Raw genomic sequence first — 15223 nt, 5'->3', positions numbered from 1 at the left:
GCTGGTTGGACTCCATGGTGGGAGATGTGATCCCTCCCTCCGCTCCGTGAGCAGCCCTGCGCTCCTCGTGAAGTCAAGGTTAAAAATACGATTTGGCAGCAGATTTCGTCGGCTTGATCTTTTCCCAGCCAGCAGGTGGGAGGCGGCAAAAGCTTTTCGGAGATTTATTGCTGCTGAAGTACCGGGTTTACCCGGACAGCGACACTGCAGTTCTGCCTTTAGCTCCTCCCCAGCGATATGGGAACAGATGGGTCGAGGGGAGGCAACAGATCCTCCATCCGTCACCAAATATAGCCAAGAAATGTCCCCAGGCCCCAGGGCAGCATCTCTGCACGGCGCTCAGCAGCGTTCCTGAGCAGCACTATTTGCTGGGATGTTTTCTCTGCACCCATTCCCAATTCGCACGGAGGATTTGAAGTCCCTCGTTGCACTGCACAGCCCTGAGAGCTCCGGCTGTGCGTGCAGGAGCCAACAGGCGGCTCTGACAGCCGTGCAAAGGCTCCTGCTTAGCACGGAGGGAGGGAAGGGGAAGTGTGCTGCAGTGAGGTCAGGATGTCCTCTCACTGGTGGGCTGCCAGCACGGGTTTCTCTGTTGCCTGTTTGCTGAGATTTTCCCTGCATCAGGCACTGAGGGCTTTGCAACGAGTGCACTTGAGAATAAAGGACACGGAGGAGGAGAAAGAGGAGCCAGAGCTGGGAAGCGTTCAGCTGCCTCTCCACTGTGCCAGCGCGGATGTATGGGAGGTAACCCGGCCGTGAAGCTGCTTCTGCTGACAGCTCAGGGGCAAACTCAGACCCTGTGGGCCCTATGGGAGGGGGGGCACAGTGCCCGTATCCCTGCGGTGCCCCATATGCCTGCGGTGCAGAGGCCGTGCAGATGTGGGGCTGTCCCTGCAGTGCTGGCAGTGAGAGATCCCAGGCTGTGCTGGGGGCCTGTGCCTCATCCCCACAGTGCTGTGTCCCTTCTGCAGTGCAGAACAGCAGGCCGGCCTGCAGGAGGGTGAAATGTCAGCTAAGGGTGACACGGTGACAGCAACCCCCGGAGCTGGGAGGACAGAAGAGGGGACCTGGTGGCAGGAGAGTAAGAAAAGGGCACTGCTACCAGCGCTGCGGGGCCGTGCCAGGGTTTGGATGGCGCGACCATCGTGTTCCTTCCATGCTGTTATTTATAGCTGTGTTGGCTGATGTTGCTGTCGCCTCCTGTCCCCACACCAGGCTTGGCACAGAGCTGGCAGTGTGGTTTGCAAATGCATCTCCGTGTGCTCAGTGCCCAGCAGTGCTGCTCGTGGGCTGTGCTCTGTGCTCGCTGCTCATCCCTTCCTTTAGGGCAGGTTTTTGCATGGTTTTCTCTTGGTGACAGAAGGGGATGCAGAGCCCAGCGCAGGCTCTGCAGGCGATTTTTAAGCTCTGCCTTCATGCTGTGACTGGGTCAGCACTGAGCAGGGCTTCTCCTCCGGATAAAGCAAACCACGTGCAGCAGTGCCCACACGGATGGACTGGATCCAACCCAGCCCAGCCTTACAGCAGCAGAACCCACATATCTGTGCAGAGAGCAGACAATGGATGGACCATTGTGGGCAGCCCCGGGTGCAGTGCAGGATCCATGAGAGGTGCAGGGGCTGCACTGTGCAGCTGGGGGGGCTCTGAGGGGTTGCATTCCCACAGCATTCCTCCCAGGGCTGAGAGCTCAGGAAGGAATGCTGCCTGATGGCCAGGGCAGGGGTGGCTGTGGGGATCATCGAGTGTGGAATGCAGCGATGGCACACGGACACGGGTGCCACGGGGATGGGGACAGCACAGCCATTGGGGCACCGCCATTTGGGGCATGGCAGCTGCGTCACCGCTGTCTCCAGTGCAGTGCTGCTCTGGTGCTGTACAGAGGGGCACGGTGGCATCGTGGGGCTGAGGCCATGTGAGCTGTGAGGCTGTGGGGTTTCTGCTCGCTGTGTGTGTGCACAGGGCCCCACTTCCACAGCTCCTCCAGGTGCGGCTGGGAAACATTAGCAGCGCTGCGCCGGGAGAGTGTGGGAACTGGAAGGGAATGCTGTAGAGCGGCCTTTCATCTCCCCACTCCTCCTCCCCTGCTCCTGCCAAGCCCAGCTTCCTCCGAGGCCTTCAGCTCGTGCCAAGCAAGGCAGAGGGATGGGGGATGGAGAGAAAAAGGGAAGGAAAATAAGAAAAAACCAAACCCACAGGAATGTGTTGGGGATCTGGCTTCATTCAGGCTGCCGTTGGAGAGGGAGCCCGTGGCCGCCCCCGCTATGGGGCAGGGGGAAAGCAAACAGGGATGTGGCCTCTGCACTTTTACCGTGGGGCTGACAAAGGGCTGTGGGGCTGCATCCCCACTGCGGGGCCGAGATCAGCGTCAGAGCGGCTGCAGGGCTGGGGGGAGCAGGGGCTGTTGTGTGGAGCAAAGTGGGGCTTCGTGCCGGGGGACGGATGGTGGTGGCTGCTCCTGGGGAGGGCGTGAGGGAGGATGGGTTTTGGGTTTTGACTCGCTGCCGACTTTATTCCCAGCAAATTAATAATTTCCTTTCACAGTAACAATGAGGGCTCGCCTGTGTGTTTGTGTGCTTGTCCCCGCTGCCCCCCTCCTGCAGGGCTGCAGCTGCACAGAGCTGTCGGGCGGCCCAGCTGTGAGCGGAGCGTCCCGGCGGAGCGCGGGGCTGTGAACGGATGGGGTGAGAACGGGGGGGGGAGGAGGCGGGGAGCGCGCTGGGTGGCGGCGATGGGAAGGAGCCCAAGGGGCAGCCGGCAGCGCGCATTCACCCTCACACCTGCATGAACGCGGTGCTGGGTTGCAGGGCAGCTGTGGAGCACAGCACGCGGGGCGGGAGCGCCCGTGGCTGCAGCGAAGGGTTTTAGCACAGCGGGGAGTCCTGGCGTTACTGTAGGCACTCGCACAGCCCGTGCCCACACGGCTGCGCCTGTCTGCACGCTCGCTCCCACTTCCACAGCGCCTGCACAGAGCCCCTCTCCCGTGCGGGCACACAATGAAGCACGCGGTATCGGGCGATCTGGGAACGCCGTCCGTTCCTCGGGCGGCATTGTGCGCTGTTCCTTATTTATATCCCCGGGGTGGCGTCACAGGTGGGTGATTGTTCCAGCTGACAGCCTGAAAAGCGAAGGAACAAGATTTAACTTCCTGCTATTCAATTAGAGAAAGTGAGCATTCATCACCAGCTGCGGGCTGCTGGCAGGAGAGACCCCCGGAGAGGAGTGCAGGCAGCTCCCGCTGCCACGGGCACAGAGCGCTGCCCACCGCCCGCAGGTGAGGCCGGGCACAGCGCTCTGCTCTGCTCCGGGTCACCGCGTTCGTCTCCGGAAGGCGACTGCCCGCTCGGAGCGGAGCCGTGTAGACGCAGGGGCTGCTCCCCCCGGTACCGGCCGCAGCCCCAGCCCTGCCGCGCCCACCCCCCCGTGCTGTTTTCCAGGCTGGCACGTGGCAGCCTCCTGCCTTCCTCCTCCCTGCGCTGAGCTCCCCCAGCACCTCCCGGTGCCCCCAGGACTCCCCGTAGGGCTGTGGGGCACGCAGGGCGTGCAGAGCCCGGGGCTGTCCCTGCTCCATTTCCTTCTCTTTCTCCCCCCTCCTGATGCTGAGCCGACTGCAGAAGGCGCTCGCGCCGCCTCCTCGCCTGTCCCTTCCCTGCGCCATCTGCGACAACCGCACAGCTCCGCACCGGTGCTGTTCTGCTAAGGGTCCCTTTCGTGCATTTCTGCTACTTCTTAATCCCGCTGTCCCTGCGGGGATTCGGGCTGTTTTCCTTCCCGGCCGGCTGCGATCAGCGGGGACGCGCTGGGAGCGCTTCGCGGTGCCGCGCCGCGTGGCCGCGCCTGGCATCGCCATCGTTCCGCCGTAGGGCGGCACCGAACCGAGCGCTGCACCGCGGGGAGGGGAACGGCCCGCAGCCACGGGCGGCAGCGCCGAGCCGGGAACGCGCCCGACTGCCGTGAGCATCCCTTCCTCCGTCCTTCGGGCGGATTTGCCCCAAAACCCCGAGATTCGGGCCGTGTCTGTGCCGGGGGCGGGGGGCTCCGGGGGTGTTGGAGCGCTCATGGAAGCACCGCCCGCGGCCGCTCCGCCTGCGGTGCCATCCGACAGGCAGCGATGTGGCGGGGCTGCGCGCGGAGGAACGTTTTACAGCAGAAAGCAATTAACCGAATAAAGCCCTTCTTAAAATCCCAGTAATTAAAAACAGTCCCTCCCTCTTGTTTTCCTTTTAAGCCGAAAGTTGCTGTTTACTCATTTGCTTTACAAAGTGTGCCTTGTTGTGGCTTCAGAAGAAATGAAAGTTTGAAGTGGTCGGAGAAGAAAGGCTCCGGGCGGAGCGGCCCCGCGGCGCGCTGCTGTTTGCTCTCGTCTGCTCGCAGGATCGCTGCACACGCAGCCAACGACGGCGAGGCCGCCTGCCGGCCCCAGCACTCTCAGCGCTCGTGAGAAGTGCGTTAGCATCGCCGTGGAAGGAGGGGGGGGCTTTGGAAGGGCTCGGGGCTTCGTGAGGGACGGACTCCCCGCGCAGTTACAAAGGCGTTGCGTTCCCCGCAGCCCTGGGCTGTTTTCCCACCCGACTCCCGGTGTTGCTTTTGCTCTGTGCAGCCCTAAGGCCGCCCGCCTCCCTCCAGCGCCCGGCGATGGGGCAGGGATCGGCACGGCGTCAAAAAGGGGAGAGTCAGAGGAGGATACGGTGCAGAACCCGCTGGGTTTGGGATGGGCCGGCAGCCTCACTGTCAGCGGGATTGCTGCAATATTAATTAACTGCCGCCCATTGCTGCTGGTCTGCAAAGCGAGCGCCCGTTGCTGGGGAGGGGGAGGGGAAACGGATGTGCATGAAGGGCAACGAGAACTAAATGCCAGCATCGTCTGATGCTCTCGCACTGGGATGCGCTGCTGCTCTGGAGCAGGAATGGGGTCCCGTCCTGTGGGTTGCAGCAGCACCCCGGGGTGCCGATGGGCGCAGCTCTGAAGCCCGTCCCACGGGGGCTCCGGGCCGGGCGGCATTCCTGGCCGCGGGGCGATAGGTGTGAGCGCAGCGAGGGCAGCACGGAGCCTCCGCCAGCCCCGAGCAGAGCCGGGATCTGCCCCGTCCCTGCCCGGGGAAGGGTGAGGCCGCGGGTTTGTGGGAAAATGTTGTTTTTCCCTCCCCTGGACTGCCCCCAGCAGTCGGCTGGGCCGGCTCTGAACTGCGTGGGCTGGGGAAGTGGGGGGGGAGCGAACAATGCGGTGCCTCTGGTTTGGAACGGGGCCACAGCAAAATAAGCCGCGTTGGCAGCGCTCCACATCTGACAGCGAGGCGGTGCCGCGGCCGTACCTACAGCTCCCGGCCGTACCTACAGCTCCCGGCCGCACCACTGCCCCGAGCGCCGCGGGTTGAGTCCCTCTGCTCAGCCGCACAGCAGGGCGGTGTGTCTGCGTCCCGCCCGGCATCCTCTGCTGCCGCAGCTGTGGGTCTGGCAGCAGCGGTGGGATTGAGGTTAGGAGGTGATGCTGACTGAAGACGTGCGGACGGGGCATTCCAGGCATGCACGGGGTTGCCGCGGAGGTGTCAGTTCACCGGGAGGTAACAGATACGTCCGCTGCTCTGCAGCCGCCTTGCCCTCCTCCTCCCTCATTCCAGCTGCTGCAGCTTTTCACAGCTGGCCGCTCTCCGGGGACGTTTCCCAAAGCTGAGGAGGAGGGAGGGGAGGAAGAGGTCCCCACACAGGGGTGGTCAGAGCCCTGAGCTGCGGCCCTGCGCTGCCGGCACGGATAAACGGGGCAGCGCGGGGTCCCTGGCGCCGATTCACCCTCAGCCCCGAGAGTTTGCTCCGCTGCAGGGAAGGGCCATCAATCTTCACAGCTCCCTTGTTCCCTGGCCCCAGAGCAGGGCAGCCAATTAGTGCTGGCTGTGATGGATGGCTCAGCCTCGTCCTCGTGACACCCGTCCCCGAGATGCTCCCACCTCGCCGAGCGGGGATCGGCGCTGCGGGGCTGCCGAGCTCAGCCCTGCCCGGCCATCGCGCGGAGCTGCTCCGTCTCGCCGACCCCGGGCTCCACGGGCGGTTCTGAGCAGCGCTCCAGCAGCGCGGGCTGCAACGCGGATCTGATTACGGCAGAAGTGGATCTCGAGGTCCCTGCTCTGTTCGTAATGAAGTGTGAGCCTAGAAAAACGTGTTGCCAATTACACTTCAATTGAACCCAGATAAAGACCCAGAAAAGACAGAGTCTGGACTGAGAATTCCTTTCTAACGGAGAAGAAAAGTGTTCCCGTGGCAGGCCCAGGCTCGGCTTGGTTCAGGCTCGGTGTGATGTGAGCAAGGGCCCAAAATAACTGATCTCTGGATCCCATTTACATAGTTTCATCGGTGGAAAGAGCATTAATCTCTCAAAAACACATGTTTATGGGAAATTCACTTTGGAGATGAATGTCTTTGAAACTGAAATCACTCTGCAAAGGGGAGAGGAGGAGTGGGTCTCAGCATCACCAAAGTGACACAGCTTCAATTCTTCTGGTTCCATTTCCCTTTGAACCTTGAAATATAAGCTAACAACTTTTGCAGCCACTCCTTCAGGGGACTCCTCCAACAGAACGGCTGCTTTGCTCCGCTTGGCTTTGGGTGGAGGACGCCACGGTTGGGGCTGAACAAAGCGCTGCGGGGCTGTGCTCTGCCGCGGGGCCGAGGGCAGCGGCTGCTCAGGAGGGCCGGCACGGTGTGGGGCTGCCACGGCTGCGGCAGATGTAGGGCCAACGTGGGCACGGGGGGGGCGGGCGCTGGGATCGCCGCCTCCGCGGAAAACTTTGGGAAAGCCACGTGTTGCCAGATCTCAGCGCCGATTATTTTTTTCTTTCTCTCTCTTTTTTTTTTTTTTTTTTTCAAAATAAAAGGCATTATTTTTGTACTGAGAACCTCTGCTCCGGTTCCCTCCCTCCGCCCCTCTCTCTCCCACATGCCCACGATTTCGTTGCCTTTGGGGATTTCAGCTGCGCAGGGCTCTGCCAAACAGACTCCCGTCTCCTCCGTGCAAGCTTAGGGAAAGAGAGGTGCTCTATGGACTGCAGGTCAAAGTTTCGAGAGCTGTGGGATGAGGAGGACAGCAGCAGTTCGCCCCCGTGCCATAAAACCCAGTGCTGGGCAGGGGTCGGCCTGGATACCCTGGCAGCGCCACGAGTGGGCACATGGAGACGCTCTGAGCGGGGTGGGGGCTGAGCTCGCGGCAGAAGCCCGCAGGACACCCCTGCAGGGAGATGTTCCCGTGCACCGCCACTGCCGCCCCTTTGGGCATCGCCCTCCCACCCCGGAGGAGCCGCTTCCATCCGACTCACAATTCTCCCACCCGCCCGCGCCGCGCAGCCGTGTGTGCGTGTGGGGCTGGATGTTGATTTTTCCCTGAAACAACTCAGGGCTTTATCAGTCCCATCTCTTTCCCACGGTTTTCTGTTGCCAGTGAGGTCACCGGTCCCTTTAAACTGGGGCTGAGGCCAATGTGCGGCGGGTGGAAGGGGGGGCCGCGGGCAGGGGGGCGGCGGGCAGAGGGGGACATGAGACGGTTCACACAGACTGTTCCTTTTACAGGAAGACTTGGGATTGCGACCAGCGAGCGGGAGGAGGCGGGGGGGCCTGGGAACCTGGGAGCGCCGGCGCGGCCGCGTAATCCGTCACTCCTGGGAGATGTCTCATTAACCCATTAACCAGGGAGGCTGGGGACGTGCTGGGAGCAGAGCGAGGCGGCAGCCGGGGGTGTGAAAGGCAGAGCGGGGCCAGGGGAGGAGCTGGGGAGCAGACGGGGCGAGCTCCGCGCTCAGCTCGCCGCGGGACCGCGCCGCGCTCCGACACGCGTGGGGCTCCGGACACGAGTGGGGCTCCGCCGAGCCCTCAGCCCCGCGCCCTCCTCCTTGGCGGAGCCGCTCCCGGTCAGGATGAAGCGTCTGTGCGAGGAGAGCTCGTCGGACACCGAGTCGGACGGCACCATCGACGTGGGCAAAGAGGAGGAGTACAGGTGGGGAGCGCTCCGCGTCGTCCCGAGGGATAAACGACGTTGGGTGGGGGTCGGCGGTGTCCGGGGGTGCAGGGGAGCGGGGAGCAGCCCCGCTGTGGGGTGAGGGCACCCCGGGTTCGGGCTCCGGCTTTCCTCACTGCCCCGGAGCGGTGACCCGTCAGCTCCGGGATCGCGCAGGGTGCGGAGGGGGTTCGCGTGAGAAACGCTTCTCCTCTGCCGAGGCGTTTGTCATGCACCAGCTGCGGCTTTGATCTGCTCTGAAAGGCAGCTCGGGCGGTGAGGGGTGCCCAGTTCTCAGCGTGTGCTTTCAGGATGGCCGTTTGCAAGCTCCATCATCCCTCCTCCCTCCTACAGCCCGAGCTGCGGCTCCCTCTGCCCGGAGGAGCGGTGAGGAGAGGACCCGTGTGTGCTCGCAGGGCGCAACCGCGCTCCCAGGCTCCGCAATGCTCCCCTGCTCTGCTCTGCTGGCCCAGGGCATCCCCTGCTGCCCACCGATTGCGGGCCTGGTGGGCTCCGGGCGCTGGGGATGAAGGGAGGGCTCTGTTAGTCGCTCCCATCCGAAATTCAGCTGCTTCTGAACTCGTTTTGGCAGCCAAGCGTCTCCCCCTCTGCAGCTCCGGGTGATTTAATTCCCTTTTTGAGGAGCTGTCCCATCTGGTGCCAGGCTCAGGGTTATCACAAGCTGATGCAGTTTGGGGCAGTTGGGCACAGCCGCGCCAACGCATCCTGCATGTGTTCCCCAAACTCTCACACCGTTCCCGGCGCATCAGCATTTCGCCCACCCTTCTGCCGCACACGAAACACCTCCCACCTCCTCCCGGCTCCGCAGTACCCCAAAGGACAAAGCGGAGGGATTGCCCTGTTTTGTTTCACTGAGTACAACAATGGAGTTTTGATCTCTGCCTGTTCGTATTCCCAAGTGAGAGCAGAGCAGCGCTGCGATACGGAGGTATTGACGCTGGTTTGCACTGCGGCTCACGTCACGCAAACCCAGCAGAGAGAACCATCCGCACACACGGAGCAGCGCAGCGTTAGGCGATGGGGTCAGGCAGAACCAAACGCTCCTGGGTGGGGCGGAGGGAGGGAGGGAGTCGGCGTCCGGACCGGGCTGTGGCTCCACGGGGTGGTTTGGGAGAACCAGTTCCCCATTGCAGGGTGAGTCACTGCGGGCGGGCGCTGTGTCCGCTGTGCGCGCTGTGCCGCAGCTCGGGGTCACGGCAGCAGTGCGGGGTGCCGCTCGGGTTTGCTTTGCTTTTTGCCTGGAATAAGCAGTGGAAAGATCGGTGCTGCAAATTACGGAATCGATCAAGGGGCAGAGCGGAAATCAGAGTCATCAGAGAGTTCAGTCGCGTGGTTCACAACTGCCAGTCAAACATTTCTGAGACACGTTTAGCAGAGAGAGTCCTGTTGATCCCACATCTGGAGCGCACAAAGGGCGCTGCGCTCGGACAGCTCTGCAGAGATTCAGAGCTCTCTGCCGCCGAGTGCAGGCTGCATTCCTGCGCTGCCGGCTCAGCTCCGTGCCGTCCCCGCTCCCGTTCCTACCCCACCCCAGCGGCGCTCATCTTTGACACATTTCTGTATGCGGACAGCGCGTTTATACTTGCAAAGCCACCTATGCCCGCACAAAGCCCACCCAGGGACACGACAGCCTCAGGCGTGAGGCCGGAAGGTTTGTGCATGGGGATGAGAGGCCCCGGCCCCAGAGCTGCTTTTCCAGCCCGGTGGAGGCACCGGTCCGAGATGCAAGGAGTCGTGCCGGGCAGTGGCTGGTGCAGAAACTTGCCGTGGGCTGCTGAGGGCTCCCATGGGGACAGCGGGATTCAGACTGTGCTCCTGTCCTCGGTTCCTGGTCTCTGTGTGGTGGGTAACACTGAGAGGAGAACCACAGAAAACATCATCCTGGGATGGGGAGGAGGAACTGCAGATGGCAAATGTGTGTAAAACATATGTGCTGCTGAGGTTCGCCTCCAGCTGCTGCAAGCAACTCTCCCTCTTTTTCCTTCCCAGCCACGTTCCCAGGTCTGTGTCTCCCACCACGACGTCGCAGATACAAGCCAGGAAGAAGCGCAGAGGGGTGAGTTCTGTGCTGTGCCGGCGGACATCCTCGCCACGGGACTCAGGGAGGTCACCCAAAGCGCACCCTCCAGAGCCTCCCCCAGCCAAGGGGAGGAGGGAGTTCATGCAGAGCTGTGGCTTCAAACAGGGCTGGGGCTGGGGGGAGGAGGGAGGCTTCACACCTCACTCTTAGTGAGCGCTGCTCTGCTCGGCTTTTTCACCGAAAGCATTCCTTATGCGGCCCAGCGCTGCTCTCAGCCTGCTGTGAGGGCTCTAAATCTGTGAGACGCCAGGAATGAGTCTGGTTTTCCTCCCGCAGATCATTGAGAAGCGGCGCCGCGACCGCATCAACAGCAGCCTGTCGGAGCTGCGGCGCCTGGTGCCCACTGCCTTCGAGAAGCAGGTGGGGACCCAGAGCAGCAGGGCTGTGCTCAGTCCTCACTGCAGGGTGAAACCGGGCGGTAAAACAGCATGAATGCATTTAGTAATAATGTTCAGCAGCTGAAGGGAGGAAGAATTCAATCCAGGCTGCATTTCACAGCTATGAGGAAGCACAGAAATGGGGAATTTCGGCTTGCATGGGGTGATGGTGGGAAGGAACTCCATTTTCTGCTCGATTAAAAACCCGAGGCAGTGCCCAGAGATGGGTGTCTGAATGCCGTGGGTTTGAAGGAGGGCTGGGGGAGGAGGGCACCAGGCCAAGCTCAGCTTGTGAGAGGCACAACGCCCTGGGCCACAAAATGACAAATTTCTCCTTTTTCTCCTGCTCCTAACGCAGGGCTCATCCAAGCTGGAGAAGGCAGAAATTCTACAGATGACAGTGGATCACCTAAAAATGCTCCATGCCACTGGAGGAGCAGGTAAGAGCCACTCTGCAAGTGCGTGAGCGAGGTGAAGGTGGCATCCTGGGTAGGAAATTCCCCATCAGCAGGGAAAATCTCAGCCCTGCCGTGCTTTGCTGCCGGCCCCAGGACCAATGCTGCCTTGCCCGCTTCCCAAGGGAAATGTTTTTCCCAGGGGTAAATGGGTTGTTTCCTGCCCTCCTGTTTTTACTGCCTGTAAAGTGTGGGTCAGCATCCCATGGGTAGGTTTGGTATCCCAGACCCACAGGGATGCTGCTCTTGTCCTCACTGCGCGCCCCGGTGAAGCTGCCCTGCCAGAGTTGCACTCCCAGAAATGGAGCTTTGCTTCCAGAAAAAATGATATTAAATTCCTTCCCTCCTCCCTGAGATACATTTCCTGTAGAGGCTGAGTTCTGCTTGAGGACTCTGCAAATAAACAAGGCTTTTTTCCCTTTCTGTTCTTGCTTTTTGTCTCTTGGATGTTATAAGAGGAGAGGGGGAGCCCTGTGTGAGATTCAACAAAGGTCTCATTTGTACTGAGAGCTCAGCACAGACCCTCGGTCCTGTTCCAGTTAACAGGATGGGGATCACAGCTCCAGTAAAGAAGCCTCTGGCTTTGCTTACCACCCACTTTTGGCTTTCTGAGGACACTGCTGGCATCCAGGCTTTGCTTCAGAGCTGTAACTCGGTCTGGAACATTTGTTTAGATATTCACTTTGACTGCACTGCAACAAAGGGCTGCATTGTCCCCAGAGACCCCGGCAAGCAGAGTGGTCCAGTGCTCCACTGCTCTGTGACATTCTCTGCTTTGTTGCCTACTGTCTCACCAAGCTACAAGGAGGGAGCAGAAGCCGAAAAATCAGCCATTGTGTTTTATCTTGTTGGTTTTCATGTGGCTCGGAGCTTTCCCAGCCCAGTGGCCCTGGTTCAGCCATTCCCTCAGTGGGAGGTCAGGGAGGGAAGTGTGAAGGGCTGAAGTCACCGGGACTCAGGCAGAGGAACTCAGGCTGTGCACAGAGGAGATGCGCATCGGCCCGGCGCTGCCATAGGGAGGTTCCCAGCACACGCTGGCCATCTGCATGTCCTCAGCAGCCAGAACTCAAAGAGCCCAAAAGAAAAGCTGTCGTCCTCCCTGAGCACAGCTAATGAACCTTATTGCTCGTCCCACACACGAGACTAAGGGGCTTCACGACCCGGCAGTCATATCCCACCGAGATAACCGATGCTGCTGTCACCCGGCTGGGCTGTCTGCTGCAGGGCATCACACGGCAGCAAAGCGGTGCGGCAGAGAGGGTGGTGGGGCTCACGTGCTTTCCTGACCGTCCCCGTGTCCCTGCAGGGTTCCTGGATGCTCGTGCTCTGGCCGTGGACTACAGGAGCATCGGCTTTCGCGAGTGCCTCACCGAGGTGGTGCGGTACCTGGGCGTCCTGGAGGGGCAGAGCACCGCCGACCCCATCCGCCTGCGGCTCCTCTCCCACCTCAACAACTACGTGGCCGAGATGGAGCCCTCCCCGGCGGCCGCTTCGCTGCTCCCCGTGCCGACGTGGCCGTGGTCCTTTCTGCACAGCCCGGTGCCGCTGCCGCGCCGGGACGCCGCTCCCGCTCCTCTCCTTGTGACTGCGTCCTACCCGCGCCTCGCCGCCAGGCCGGCCCCGGTGCGCCGCGTCCCCGCCGACGTGCTGCCGTCACACCGCGGCTCCGTGCCCGGCAGGATCGCTTCCTCGGCCCGCAGGGCCCGCGGTGCCCCCTCGGCTTCGACCGCGGCGGCCGCAGCCCGGATGCCGTCTCCGTCGGGAGCGCCGAGGGGGGGCTCGGCCAAGGGCAGCCCCATCTCCGCTCTGCTCTTCTCTCCCGCCGGCGTTCCTCTGCCCGCAGCCTACGCTGCGCCCGCGGTGCTGGGTGCGGCCGCGCAGGGACCCGCGCTCAGGGTGGGGGCGGCCCGGCTGTGCCGCTCCTGGGCCACGGAGATCGGCGCCTTCTGAGCCCTCGGTGCCCGCTGCCCGTGGACCGGCCGACCGGGCGCCTCTCCTGTTTGCGGAAGCCAAGGACCCATCCGGAAGATTCTCTTTGCTGTCCCCTCGCCTCGCTCCTCACGCTGCCTTCCTCGCCTCACCATCGCTCATCCTCTCCTTCGCCGTGCCCACAAATGTCAGCGCCATCCGCTTCCACGCGTTCTCTGGGATGGGGGGCACTGCAGACCCCGGCCCTCCGGCAGAGCCCGACACTGTTGTCTGCTGCCTTATCTCCTCGGGGACTCGGAGCTCCTGAATGGACTCACTCAGGCCGTGTCCCCCAGCTGCAGCACCCAGTTCCGTGGTCTTGGGATTGGTTCTGCTGCCCTGACTGAACGCCGCTCTCCTCGCTGAGCCCCAAATCATCCTGCTCACAGCGGAGCACCGCTGGGCTCCCACTGGCAGCCCTCAGCCCACAGCCAGGTGTGAAGCGGTGAGACACGGGATTTCAAAGGGACTCAGCGGGGAGGGGACGACTCCGACACCGATGTGAGAAGAGCAGCCCTTCCCTCTGCCCGTTGCCCTGCAGAAGCCGTCTCACCTCTTTCCCCACCGAGTGCACAGTGCAGAGCGGTCAGACCAGCATTCCAAGTGCCTCCCAGTCTTCTCTTGGCCCTTCTCCTCCCACAGTGTCTCTGTTTTCTCTCTCCAGCACCGTGTCGTGGTCTCATGTTGCTCACCCCTGGGCCAGGACCAGACACCATGGGTGCTGCACTGCAGCCCTTGGCCGGCACCGGGTCTGCACTTGTCCCATTCCCAAGAGCTTTTCCTGCCCTGCCGTGCACCCTGGATAACCAGTGTTGCAGAATCACCCTTGCTCCTGTCCTCTCACCCCCTCTCCTCCGGGCAGGGAGGAACACAAACTCGAAGCTCTCAAGCTCTGGAGCCGCATCCCTGCAGTGCTCAGGGCTGGGTGTCCCAGTGCTCTCCCTTTCCGTGGGGCTGTGCCTGGATCTGTGCCTTCGTTTGCCGGGATGGACCTGGCCCCGGCTGCACACCCACCCCAAGGATCTCCCCACATCAGCAGCTGTGGCCCAAAAAGAAAAGTGTGTAGAGGTCAGCGCAGCAGTGGAAAAGACGGAGAAGCTCCGTCCTGGCAGAGACTCTCCCCCACCCCAGGAGGAAGGCGCAGCGTGCCGGGCTGCGTTCCTGCAGAGCACATGATGTGTGCAGCACTGCTGCTCGAGAGTGAGTCCTCCTGGTTGTTCTGCTGAATGCACTGCACTTAACATACAGAAACGCCTCTGCTGCTCTTCCTCACCCCTGTGCCTCAGTGTCAGAAGCAGCCGGGAACAATTTCCCTTGCAGTAAAGTCAGAGGAGGCCGTGGCCCCGGCTGTTCCTCGGTGTGCCAGAGCTGCAGCAAGCAGCCCAGCCTCACTCTGTTAGAGTCACAGCTGTGACATCCAGCAAAAGTGGCAAATAAAATCTTTCCAACCCCTGTTGGTGTGAAATGCAGTGTTGATGTGCAGCTGTTCTGCCTGTCTGGCTGCTGGGACGACCATCGGCTTTGCAGCAGAGGATCTTTGTTGAGGTGTAGTGTAAGGGAACGTCCCCAGCAGGAACGCTGCTTGTGAGGGCTTCTCCCATGACTTTTTACTTTGCAAACAACTGCATGAGTTGAAATTAGCAGGGAACTTGTAGCGCTCACCCTGAGGTTGGCAATAATCCATGGCTTGAGAACAACTCATTTCATTTAGCTCACAGCATCCACAGAAATGGGACACACTGAGGCCAATCCTGCAGCCAGAATGCAGGGCTGCCCTCTGTCTGCTGACCCTCTGTGAGCAGAACCAGAGTCACCTCTCAGCTCCACGCCGGTGGGAAATGCTCCGCACAGAACCGCAGCTGAGAATGGCCTCTGTTCAGAGGGGAGGATCGTCAGCAATCCCGGCCATGAAAGGTGCTGGGAGAATTTGCTGGGGAATGGTGAAAATTCAACTTCCTTTCCCATAACTCCTTCTCACTCCAAAATGCCTTTCCAAAACGCCCATAAATCCTCGCCTTAAGTGCTGTGTTGGGAATTGCTGGAAAGGAGCAACTGCAGCTGCGAGGAGGAAGGCAGCATCTGTCTGGGAGCAGAGAGAGCAATAATGGGGCCATTGAGCACAGCCACCCCCGGTGCCCGGGCTGCCCGATGCGGAGGGGGTGGCAGGGGGGGCCCAGCCCTGCACAGCTCGGGTTTGGGAGGCGTTCACCGACAGCCCCGCGGGCTGCAGGGTAAAGCAAAGCGAGGACTGCGAGAAACCACTTCCTGAATGCTGCACATCAAACGGTGGGAGGCATCGCTCCGGGCCTCGGGGGTTTTCTCCCCACAGTAGCGCGGAGATTACAGT

The 15223-nt window shown here is 61.6% G+C and overlaps 1 protein-coding gene across 3 annotated transcripts; it reads left to right on the top strand.

The window, feature by feature from the left end:
* The first annotated feature begins 293 nt into the window (after positions 1-293).
* On the top strand, positions 294-14372 carry HEYL (hes related family bHLH transcription factor with YRPW motif like). 3 transcript variants are annotated; one of them, XM_048968780.1, is made up of 6 exons: positions 294-546; positions 625-744; positions 9986-10052; positions 10353-10436; positions 10812-10893; positions 12215-14372. In XM_048968780.1, exons 2-6 carry the CDS (start codon positions 734-736, stop codon positions 12856-12858), a joined length of 888 nt encoding a protein of 295 aa, XP_048824737.1. In that variant the 5' UTR covers positions 294-546; positions 625-733; the 3' UTR covers positions 12859-14372. The 3 variants fall into 3 exon arrangements, with proteins under 3 accessions (XP_048824737.1, XP_048824736.1, XP_048824734.1); XM_048968779.1 differs by having other exon boundaries at positions 294-744; XM_048968777.1 differs by lacking the exons at positions 294-546; positions 625-744 and adding an exon at positions 7525-7975 and having other exon boundaries at positions 12215-14368.
* The last annotated feature ends 851 nt before the right edge of the window (positions 14373-15223 follow it).

This window comes from Lagopus muta, chromosome 23 (genome assembly GCF_023343835.1).
Source record: "Lagopus muta isolate bLagMut1 chromosome 23, bLagMut1 primary, whole genome shotgun sequence".
Taxonomy (NCBI): Eukaryota; Metazoa; Chordata; class Aves; order Galliformes; family Phasianidae; genus Lagopus; species Lagopus muta.
This window is presented reverse-complemented; position numbering and strand designations above follow the sequence as displayed.